Source organism: Strix aluco, chromosome 7 (assembly GCF_031877795.1).
Source record: "Strix aluco isolate bStrAlu1 chromosome 7, bStrAlu1.hap1, whole genome shotgun sequence".
In the NCBI taxonomy this organism is placed as follows: Eukaryota; Metazoa; Chordata; class Aves; order Strigiformes; family Strigidae; genus Strix; species Strix aluco.
Genome location: NC_133937.1, coordinates 25,154,688 through 25,166,194, shown reverse-complemented (window position 1 = coordinate 25,166,194; position 11,507 = coordinate 25,154,688). Strand labels below are relative to the sequence as shown.

The 11,507-nt window shown below is 39.7% G+C and overlaps 1 protein-coding gene across 2 annotated transcripts in view; it reads left to right on the top strand.

Annotated features, from left to right (window-relative positions):
• The first annotated feature begins 429 nt into the window (after positions 1–429).
• Positions 430–11,507, top strand: part of ADGRA1 (adhesion G protein-coupled receptor A1) — a 286,657-nt gene continuing 275,579 nt past the window's right edge. For both annotated transcript variants that reach the window (XM_074831007.1, XM_074831006.1), the window contains exon 1: positions 430–710. In XM_074831007.1, coding sequence (XP_074687108.1) covers positions 490–710 — 221 coding nt within the window. In that variant the 5' untranslated portion in view covers positions 430–489. The remainder of the gene's footprint in view (positions 711–11,507) is intronic.

Sequence of the window (11,507 nt, the reverse complement as noted above, 5' to 3'; positions counted from 1 at the left end):
GGCTGGTCGCACCCGCTTTCCACTGCAGCTCGTCCTTGGCGCATCTGTTTCCCCCCCTCCCCAGTTACCGGCCACCCAGCGCGGCTCAGCGCAGGTAGCAGCCGCGCAGCGAACTCCCCGCGGCTGCCGGCGGGGCGCGGGGGCGGCCCCGGGTCCTGGGGGGGGCCGCGCCCGGTGGGCGGCGGGCGGCGGCGGGAGGAGGGGGCCCGCTGCGCGCCGTGGGGTCCGCCCAGCGCCGCCGCTGCTCGGGCTGCGGCAGGAAAGGAGCGGCGGCTCCTCGGAGGAGGAGGAGGAGGAGGAGGAAGCGGGGGGGGGGGGTGTCTCTCCGAGCGGAGCCGGCTGCAGCGAGAGGCGCGGCGAGGCGGGGCGGGGTGGGCGCAGGAGGCGTGGAGGGGACCGCGGCACCCGCGGAGCGGCGCGGAGGGGCGCGTGCCATGCGCGGCGCGGAGCGGCGGGCGCGGCAGCTGGCGGCTCGCTCGCTGGCTCAGCATGCGCGGGCTGTGCCGCCGCCTCTGCCTGGTGGCCGCCGTGCTGGGGCTGTGCGGGGGCAGCAGGAACTGCCCCGACCTCATCGTGGACCGCTGCCTCTGCGCCGCCGAGCGCGCCAAGGGGCCCGGCCGCCCGGCCCTCCGCATCAAAGTGGTCTGCAGCGGCGGCGACTTGGTGGAAACTTTGCAGCCCGCCGTGCTGCCCAACCGCACCGTGTCCCTGTGAGTACGGCCCGCGGGGCAGCGCGGCCGCGGGGCAGCGCGCACCTGGCGGCGGCCGCCCCGGGATGCCCCCGCGGGAGGCGCCCCGGAGGCGCGGGGGGGGGGACGCGCAGCGCTGGGCGCGGGGGGACCCCTCGGCGCGACCGGGCCCGCTGCCGCCGGGGCAGGCAAAACCTCTCCGTGCACATTACAATCCTGGCCCGGCTTTTAAAAAAGTATGTGAGAGTTTGTTGGCTTTGCCTTTTTTTGTTGTTGTTTTTTGTTCTCAGTTTGGAAACTCTTGCTGGCGTTTTGGTCGAGCTGGGGAAGCTGGGTTTACCCTCATGTAAATTGCATGCTGCTCTGTGTGGTGGTTTGGAAAATGTCAGTGCTAGCAGAACTGATGGAGCTCGCTGGTGCACCTTTTCACCGGCGACGGGATGGTCTCTAACTATCCGGACAATAAATGAATGGTATCGATCATGGTAACCTGCCTAGTGGAGTTCTGTGTAATTACCTGGTTCTCCCTTTCTCTGTCGTCTCCTCTAAATAAAGTTTGATGTCTCCTTTTTTAACAAGAGTTTGTGCACAACCATTTGAAAGGACCAAATCTCCAATATTGTTCCGAGTTGTCTGGTAATTGGAAATGACTCACAGTTTGGTGTTTTGCTTTGCCCCCCCCCGCCCCCCAGTGACTTCAAAATAGGTTATGATGTTTTGTTGCCTGTTGCACATAGCTAAACTTGAGTAAATAGTATGTATTGTAAGTAAAGTAGTAGAACATTTTGTAACTGTATCATCAATAGATGAAAGTAGTATCCCTGTAATGGACCCAAGCAGTAATAGCTCTGTGACATTTACCCGTTAGATCATGCACGTATCAACTGATCTTTTACTGTTGAATTTAGTTCTGTTGACAGTTCCGGCTGTGAACATCTCCACTGTTCACTGCATTTTCTTTAAGTCAACACTTTTCAGAGACAACTGGTAAAGATAGTAATTTATAACATCTGGGGAGCTTGTGCTTGTAAACGTACAGATGTGCTGCGTACGCTTCAGTTCAGTTTTAGCTGTAACTGTTGAGTGACTTGATGCTGATTAGCTGTATGCTGATTATTCATTTGGGAAACTTTTGCTTGTTAATATACAAGACATGGTAACTACAGTTCCTGCTAAATTTTATTAGGCTTGTTTAGAGTAGAGTTATTACATCAACATAGTTTTGACCTAAGTGATAAATTCACTGCAACTTTTGTAGTTCATATAACTGGCGGTGTAGTTGTAGTTTGTACTCCCCCAAAAGTATGAAATGATGGTATCTTGGGCAGGCAGAAACTATTTTTTTCCATTGGTTAAAGATCTGTGGAACCTCTCACACTCAGCATGTCTGCAAAGGTTTTTCTTCTTAAGCACTGATTTACAGAGTCTTCTTCAGTGGTTTTGTTGTGTTTTTTTTTAAAGAAACTTTTCATTTAACGAGGTAAGTACCAGTAGATGAATCCAGCTGACCTTAAGAACAGCAGTATGTATTCACTGTAATTAAAAGAAATCGAATTGGCAACAGAAGTGAGAAAAGATGAGCAGGGGAGGCAGTGCATTTGAGTGGTAGGTGGGAGGATTTGCACTCTTATACATATGATTTAAGGCACCAGTAGCAAACAATACTATCACACTAAACATGCACATTTCAGGTAACACTTGCTCATGCTCATTAAAAAGATACTGTGTTTAGTCTTTTAAAACCTAATTACAAATAGCCATTGACCTGAGAGCTGATTAGCTGTCCTTAGTTGATATAAAACATACAAACCATTGGTTTTTGTTGTATTTCATATGGACAAGTACAGTACCATGTGTCACCTAAATTTATACCTTTCCTCTTACAGTCTGTCTTCTCAGGGTTTTTTCTTCTCAATAAGTAGATTTAAGGCTAAATTTTGAAGGTAAAAAGGAAAAAAGTTTAAAATTTGTGTTAGGAACATAATTTTCAGTAGCTGGAACATACAGATGACAATTTGATTGAATGTGTCAGAGGTTTTCTAGGAGAAACTGTTTTTGATAAATTAAATTACACTTGTGAGATTTGGCCAGCTGCAGAAAATAATGATAAAAAGCTCAAACACTAGCGCTCTTAAATTTGTTCTTGTAGCTGCATGGAAGACAGGCAAAAGAGAGTATTCTAGTAGACTCTGCCTGCTTCCATTCAGCTTTATGGGCCCACAGAGAGGAAGAGAGCTTTAACATATGGAACATAACCTTTTGGATTGCTTTAACAATTAAGAAATATAGAGGTGAATAAAGGAATGTATATTCAGATGCAGTAACACTGTAATGAAACAATATAGCAAACGGTTTGGGGGTTTTGGGGCAGATTAAGTAATCTTCTCATATATATGTATTTATTATATAGAGATGCTGCTTCCCTAGTGCTATTTTCTTTTGGAAGGGAGGATTGAAGCCAAACTCTTTTAAATGTTCTTCAAAGCTGACAGGAATTACCTCTGCTGTATCTCTTAAACTATTAAGAGATGAAGCTGTGGATGTGTAAGATTTCATTTACATGCTAGGTAATGTTGCTTATCAGCAAATTTAAGAAGTTACGATTTGTTAGTTTAATGGTTTTTTCACTTAAGTGACCATGGACCTTGGCTGAGTTTGACGATTTAGGCTTTTTATGGCATATATGTACTAAAAGTATCACTACTGAAAATATTTCTGACACAAATGCGCACAGTGACTACAAACTAGCGCGAAGTCAGTGAAAGAATGCTTATTCTTGACAGGTTCGGACCAATTATTTCCAGCTTATGAGGTAGGGAAGTTTGCACAGTTTCTTGGAAATCATATGAACACTAGAGCTATTCAGTACTGTCTGAATGCTCCCAATAATAAACAATTACACTAGAAATAAAATTGAAGTATAAGCTGATAAAGCAACTATGTCCTCCTCTTTATTTTATATTAAAAACCCAAACCAACAAAAAAACCTTGTTCTGGACTCTGTTTCACTGTCTTTATTTAGTATTTTACTGCTTTGCAAATGGGATTCAAGTGCTTGATGTGAATCAAAAGAAAAATCTTAGCTGTAGCTTCACAAAGTATTTGCATGTATCTTGTTAAAAGGAATTCTAGCCCTTACTGATTTGCAACGTGTATTTCTGTGCCTTGTATTTGCGGCAGGGACGGATTAAGGGAGTTAATATATACTTTTTTTTTTTTTTCTGTGAAGAATACAGCTATTGAATCACTAATTTATGGGATCTGCTCTCCCCACTTTGCTGTCAGTAGGCATGGAAGTGTAGACCCAACAAGGAGGAGGAGTCACATCCCTTCAGGATAATACAGTTTTCTCGGTTTAGACTTTATGGCTGAATGTAATATATTGATTCAATGTAAGAATTCCCAAGCAATTTTTAATTTTTTTTTTTTTCAATCCTGTGATTACGTTGTTAAAGTGTAACTCTAGAGAAAAAGATTATTTGCAATTTTCTTTCTCTTTTATGCTTATGGAAATTTTAGTTGTTAAACTTTTGACTGACTTGCTGAAATCTGTGCCATATGGAATACAACAGTGAAATTGTGTTGCTGCTTTTTGCAATTTGAAACTTCAGGAATTAGCAGATTAGATTATTTTCTGAGTTATTTCATGTAAACTGGACAGTATATTGGTAGGATACTTACTTTCTGCACTTTTTTTTTTTTCTCTGTCAAGTGGTGTTAAAAAGTTTATCCTTTTAGTCTTAGAAGTTCTCAGTTCAATACCTGTCTTGATATCACTGGGCAGAATATACTTTGAAGTTACAAATGCCATGAGTTTCTCCTAGTAGCATCACTTTTTTTTTTCCTCCTCAATTCAAAAATCCAACCTTTATATTGAAGGTTGTTATTTTTACAAATTTTAACCACAGATACACCTCTGGAAGTCTGCTGTTTTAACTGTCATGATAGAAATGAAGAAAATTTAAGGTAGTGTATGGCTCATAGCAATTTCGTATCATACAGGACTAGTCATATTTTTTGTATCTATGTATTTCTTCTGACTTTGAATCAGAGGTTGTCTCAAAATCCTCAGATTCGTAATTTCACAGTGAGGCTACATGACTCCAGTGGTAATCCATAGCCATAATACATATGTAGGGTTTTCATCTTCAAAGCACTTTACAAACATTAAGTAGTCTTCTGAAAGCAGCATTGGCCTGCTTTTCTCTGTCTGAAAATTGCTTTTATGTCACATTCATTTATGTCATGTCTGCCAGAATTTATTCAAAGTTATTATATTACTGTATTTGTTTCATGTCCAGTCTTGTCTTTTACATGCCTATATTCAGTTTAGGATATATCAATACGGTTTATTTAATATAAGCATCTTGCTGTAAAAATACAAAAATGTTCTTTATGTCCCAAAGAGCTTAGAGTTTAAGCTAGCCAAAGCAAACAAAGCAAGAATTGAGGAAAGGATGAACAAAAAATATTCAGTAGTTTTATTTCCCCATCTTAAAACTCACATATTTTTCTTTATTGAGATCTCACATAGCATTGCTAATTTGTAAATAGCAGCATTATTAAAGAAGGTAGGCTAATTCTCATTATAAAGGTTTTCACAAAGATTTTCACGTTGGTTAGCTTCCTGTGTTCATTCGAAGTGGCAGAGAAAAAGAATAAAAAATAGGTTTCCTGATCCATTATTTATGTGTGTATACATACTTACACATGGTTTCTCCAAAACTCAAAAAACCCCCAACAGTTTGTTGTTGTGAAAGAAACATAAAGCAAACTGACATAAAATACACAAAAGACTTGGAAGGCCTGGGACAGATGGCTGGGGAGAGCAAAATAAAGAGAAAAACACTAGAGATTAAGTCTTTAGATATTAGTCCAATCTTCCCTGATATTTCATGTTACAGGTTCAGCTAGAGTGGCCAGAAAATACTGTAACTGAAAATATTTTACTTTTCTTTATGCTATTTCTGACAAGGGAATATCTGCACCTGAAGTCTCCTGTCTACTTGTCAATAGCAGGAAGTAGTATGACCACTTCCAAATTATGACTTTCTTTGGATGAAACTGATGCATTGGCATTACTGGAAATTTTAACATGAGAGGAGGGTGAAAAAATTCTATTAAGTAAAATAGAACTCTCTTTGCAAATAATGTCTGAAGTACAATAAAGGCTGCTTTAATAGTTACCTGATTAACTTTTTAAAGTTATACAAATCATGCTGAAGTTTCTTTCTTTCTTATTATTAGTTTGTAAATGTTGTAAGTTAAAACTATGCCATATATCCTCCTTTTGGTGCTTTTAAGTCCTCAGTGTAACTTGCTCTGAGGAAAGCAGTTTGTGGAAGAGAATGGGATGAGAATTTTTGGAAAGAGATAAAATTATTTTACTGTATTGAACAGTTCATTAATTTGGTAATTTCATGTAGAAAACAAGTAATTTTTTTTCTGCTGACTGGGAAATTTGCAGTATTGTGATTTTACACAGTTTCATTTCAGAGGTAAAAATAAACTGGTGAGGATAGACGGGAGGGTAGTAATGCATGTGGGAAGGGAGTTTTATCATATAATGTATATCTGATACCTATTGAGAAGTCCTAAATGAAGTTGGGGTTTTATGATATGGTATAATTTGTCAGTTGGTTAGCTACTGACCTTGTTTGCCTTAAGCAGGAAGAGATTTAGTATATGTCACTGGCTCTTTTTTTTTTTTTTTTTTGGTAGGATGGCCTATTCAGTGTTAATTATCAGAAGATATGTGCAACAGAAATTTGTTTCTGACATGTAGGTATTCTCATCTGTTGCAGTGAGGTAGTGGCCAGGGAGAAGGTGGTTTATGTATGTGGAATTTGCCTTTATAGGAAGCTGCATGAGTTGTTGCCCCTTGGGACCAAAGTACTGTCAGGCCTTAAAATGGACTCTTCTTTAAAGATTTGAAAATGTAGCTCTTCTTTTTTTCTTTTTTTTAGAAGGCAGACTGAAACAGTTTCTCAAAATATGTTTTTATTTCCTTGTCCCCCTTTTAAATATCCTGACAGCATTATAAGAGGTGAGGTGAAGGTGGGGGTGTGTGATAGAGTGGTGGGGAGAAAGGTGAAGAAGGAGAAAGGACTTTCTTAAAACGGGTCTGAATAGCTAGAAGGAAAGGGTCTGAAGAATGTTATTAAAATGAAATTCTAAAGGCTTAATATTATATACATTCTCTTTTTTTCTGCATCGTCAGAGGTTTAAAATCATGAATTTTATTTAATTGTTTGATACTGTACAACAGCAGAGTCATATTAACCCCCTGTGACTCTGGAAGCGCATTTATTCCTTTGCCATTAACACAGACCCAGAAGCTTTCTGGGCAGAAATAGCCAGAGTAATACTGCTTTCTTGTGCAAAGTTTCTCCCTATTTGGGACCTTCTGTCATCACAAATTTTGCAGCTGTTGGATCCAACCATGTTCCAGATAATCCATACCTGCTTTCCTCACTGCTGTCTTTTGTCCTGCTTTTGTAATACGGAGCTGGCATAAATCTGAAAGTCAAAGGGCAGAGTATCTTTACCGAGGTTCTGCTCTTAACAGCCAGTAGGAGACATACATTCCTATATATGAAGCTTACACTCTTCCTTCGTGCACGTCTGAGAGTCGGCTTTGTGCCAGCTTGGTTTTCACTACTTAATAATATTTGTGCATGTTTTCAAGAATCCCTATTTATGCTATTTGACTTAGATTTTTGAGGAAAAATTGCCTATTGATTTCTAAGTTTCCTCCCTTTCTGTCTTCCTGATAGAATATCCAAACCCTCACAGCAGTAAAAGCATACAAAACATGAAAAGGTTGGGTATGTGCTTCTCTAATCAACTATGATTAACTTTGATCGATCACAAGTTTGCTGTCTAGTTCTAGACTTCCCAAATATAATCTGGCTAAAAGCTCTGTATTATTTATAATATTAACATTTTTTTTCCATCTACTTTGGCAATTATGTAATAGAAGGAACACACAGTTGAGGCTTGGTTCTAATTTTTGTGGCAACATGCCATTCTTAACCCTTCTCTTGAAATCAGTTCCAACTGTGTTTTCATGCCTGGGACTGATTTGGGAGTACTCTGAAGGTATGGTTAGTCATATGAAAACTCTGCTTTCGCAGTTTCTGTTATAGTCTTACAGACTTGTTGACAGTTTCTTTTCTGTACAGGGTTGGATATAATCTTATCTGACCAGCAGCAGTATGTCAAATGTATAAACTGTTCTGCCAATAAAGTAAGCACACAGTGGTTTATGGGTATTATGCTCATAGACGTATAAATCTTTGCAAAAACCTGAGATTTACTCCTAGATCATACAGAATTTAGATTTGCTGATAGCTATGCATAAGTAAGCAAATTCTTTTAAACTTATATTTTAAGCTTTCCTTTGGTGAGTGGCTGTCTTCTGAAATGGTTATTCATCAAAACTCATGAAGGTATAAAGGCACTGGCATGCATTTTCAGCATATATACTGTAGGCTTTGTATAACACAAAATGAAGTTTAATGGATTTTCTGTTATTAAGGTATCATTATGGTTTTTGAGTAACCTGATAAGTCAAGGCCTCCAAATTCCAAATTGTGGACATTTATAATTCTCCTTGTTTATTGAAGAATTACTGTGATTTCTTCCTTCTAATAGCAATCAAGACAATGTCTCCCCATAAAACCTTTCTCTTTAGGTTATGGGATAGACTGTTCCAGAGAGTGCATGTTTTATAGACAAAAGTATAAATTGGGAGGGGAAAGGTTTTATGTGTGCTGTAACTTGAGAAAGAACAAACTACATCATAGAATGGAAAATAAGGTTAAAACTAGTAGGAACCAAATTGGGCCTGGAAAATTTGAAGAAAAGCATAGATTTAATGAATTAATTGAACACTTAACATTACTATATATTAGTAGTTCCCTGGCAACAGTTATTTTGATATCTGCATTACAAATTAATGTGCATGGTATTAATTTTTTTGAGAGCAGAGGGGTGAAAGAAGAGCATAACCTGTTTGTGAGAAACTTTATTAATACAGTAGGTTTTATAGACATTTCAGAGGAAGTATACTGAAGCGTTAGGAAAGGGTCCTCTATTAGAATGTGCTAACAATCTGGTGCAACAGGAAACCTACCAGCATTTAAGAGAGGGGGAAGAGAAACAAAAGTTACTACAGTTTTGAGGAATTACCAGGACTCCTAAGTAACTGAATTTTTACACATTAACATGTGTCCTATCAGGTGAGCTCTTTGCACGCTAAGAAAAATGCTTAATTCTCTTTGTCTTCCATGGGCTGTCCTCTGTGCTTGGACCCATCCGCTGTTATTCCCAGAACCTTTTAATTCTGCACTTTCCTTTTAATTATTATTATTGTTGTTATTGTTACATTGATACTTCTCCCCATATTTTCTTCTCATCTGATTCTTATTTTTGTTCACTGCTTACATGTATTGCACACTTTACTGCAAATGTATTTCTAAAAAAAGGAACAAAACCATCTCCCTCCTCATCAGCTCTGCTCTTGGTCCTCTGGCATGTTCCAGTTCTCTGCCAGCCTCTTCACTTTCATTGATGTGTGCTGCAGCCTCAACTTGCAGCTCACGATCTCTACGACTTCTTTAGTCTTACATGACTTTCCAGTTCCTTCTCCTGTTCTAAACCCCTCCATTACATCTTCCCTCATCACCTTTGATCTTTGACTCATTTTATCCTTCTCTTCTGAACTTACTGAGTGGAACTGAAATGAGTGAGGATATGGTTCCTCAGAGAGGTCTGAATTAAGTCCTGGAGTTCAGCGGTGCCTGGAATTGAGGCCAGGCAGATGGAGTTGATCCTATTACACAACTTAGAAACAAGAAAAATGTTTGACTCTCTAGCTCTGCCTCCTTACAGAGTTTATCACTAAAACTGCAGCCAGTGGAGTAGAGAAGTAGTCTGAACGTAGTTGTGTCAAGCAGTAATTTTATATTGACGCACCAAACATCTTGCTGATGATCAGAGGGAACAGTCACAATGATTTGATTTGTTTTCAGCATTGTGTATTGTTTAGAAGGGAGGAGGAAAAGCTTAATTTCCAGTTTTCTCTACACCTCTGTGACAACATTCAAACAGTATTGCAACCGTCCTTCCAAAACTGCAAAATGTGTATAACAAATAATTCTAGTGATAAAGATGAAATCTTAATGTGTGCTGTTGTTCTCATTGCAGTTCTTGAGCCAGAAAACTAAACTTTTCAATATGTAGACAAATCTAAGCTTAAGGGACTGCATTCCTTTCTCCTGTGATATAGCTAGTGTTATTCACATTTTAAGTTTATTGTATAGCTCTATCTTAAATTAGATCAAGTTAATGAACTGTTTTCAGCTATGGCTATAGCAGTTGACAAATCCATACTAATTTTGCAAAAGCCAAAATCTTCCATCCATACTACATATGGGATGCAGGAAAGGAAACACAGTCAAAATGCACAAAACAAAATGCACAAAAATGCTTACCACTGGAAGAAAAATCATACGTTATTCCCTCAGTAACGAATGTCATCATTATAAGGCTTTTGTGTTGGGCACACGTCTTGTGAATTGTACCAACGTTTTCATCATTAGACTATAATTTATTACTAGAGACCCCGATGGAGTCATCCATCATCTCATCTATAGAAAGGTAATTATCTGTAGAGGGAAAATGGTAAAATGTTGTCATATTATGCTTCAGGTACTCTTCAAAGTACGATATCATGATTGTTTAAAGGAATTTGGATTACATGGTGCTCAGAAAAGAGAGTCAAGCTGTAGGAGTTAAGACACCACATATTCAAGTAGCTGTTAAACTACTGGTGCATGTGAGAATAAAATCTATAGTTAGTTTCTTTATTGGGAGTTTTTCCTCCATGTTTGGTAACAATAGGCTCTCAGAAAGCTAATCTGCTCTTTCCCTTGGTTATATCATATACGAGTCTTGTGGAGGGAAGTTCCATACTTTAATGCTGGGAGACTCTGTGTAAGAATGTAAGTCCATCCAATGCAAGCAGGAAGCCATCTTTAAGGTTGGGTTTTTACTGATGGTCATCCTTTCCCTTTCCCTTTCCCTTTCCCTTTCCCTTTCCCTTTCCCTTTCCCTTTCCCTTTCCCTTTCCCTTTCCCTTTCCCTTTCCCTTTCCCTTTCCCTTTCCCTTTCCCTTTCCCTTTCCCTTTCCCTTTCCCTTTCCCTTTCCCTTTCCCTTTCCCTTTCCCTTTCCCTTTCCCTTTCCCTTTCCCTTTCCCTTTCCCACATTGCTGGTAGGATCCCATTAATTTCTTAGGATTTGAGGATCTGTTTTATGTGGACCCTAAGCATACCTGAGGAGGAGCAGAGGAGAACAACATTTGGGATGTGAACATCAGAAAATGACGTGATGTCAGTCATAGATGTTTGGGGTTTATCTATTTGTATGATTTAACATGTGTATTAAATGAATGCCAGTTGCTGTTCATGTTAAAGGCAGACTTACCTGGCATATTCATATACTTGTTAGTCCTCATTGAGCTATAGCAGATTTTCTAGCGCTAATATCTTTACTTTAAACAGAAAAAGAAACAATGAGATTTGCAGAAGAGGGGAAGGTAGTTTTTCTAACGCTTTTCTTCATCTTTCCCATTACTTCTTTAATAAAAGGATGAATAATGAAATGCCTAACACTTAAAATGTGGAAAACCCCCCAGAATCACAGAATCATTCAGGTTGGAAAAGACCCTTGGGATCATTGAGTTCAACCATCAGCCCTACTCTACAAAGATCTCCCCTACACCATATCCCCCAACATCTCATTCAAACGACCCT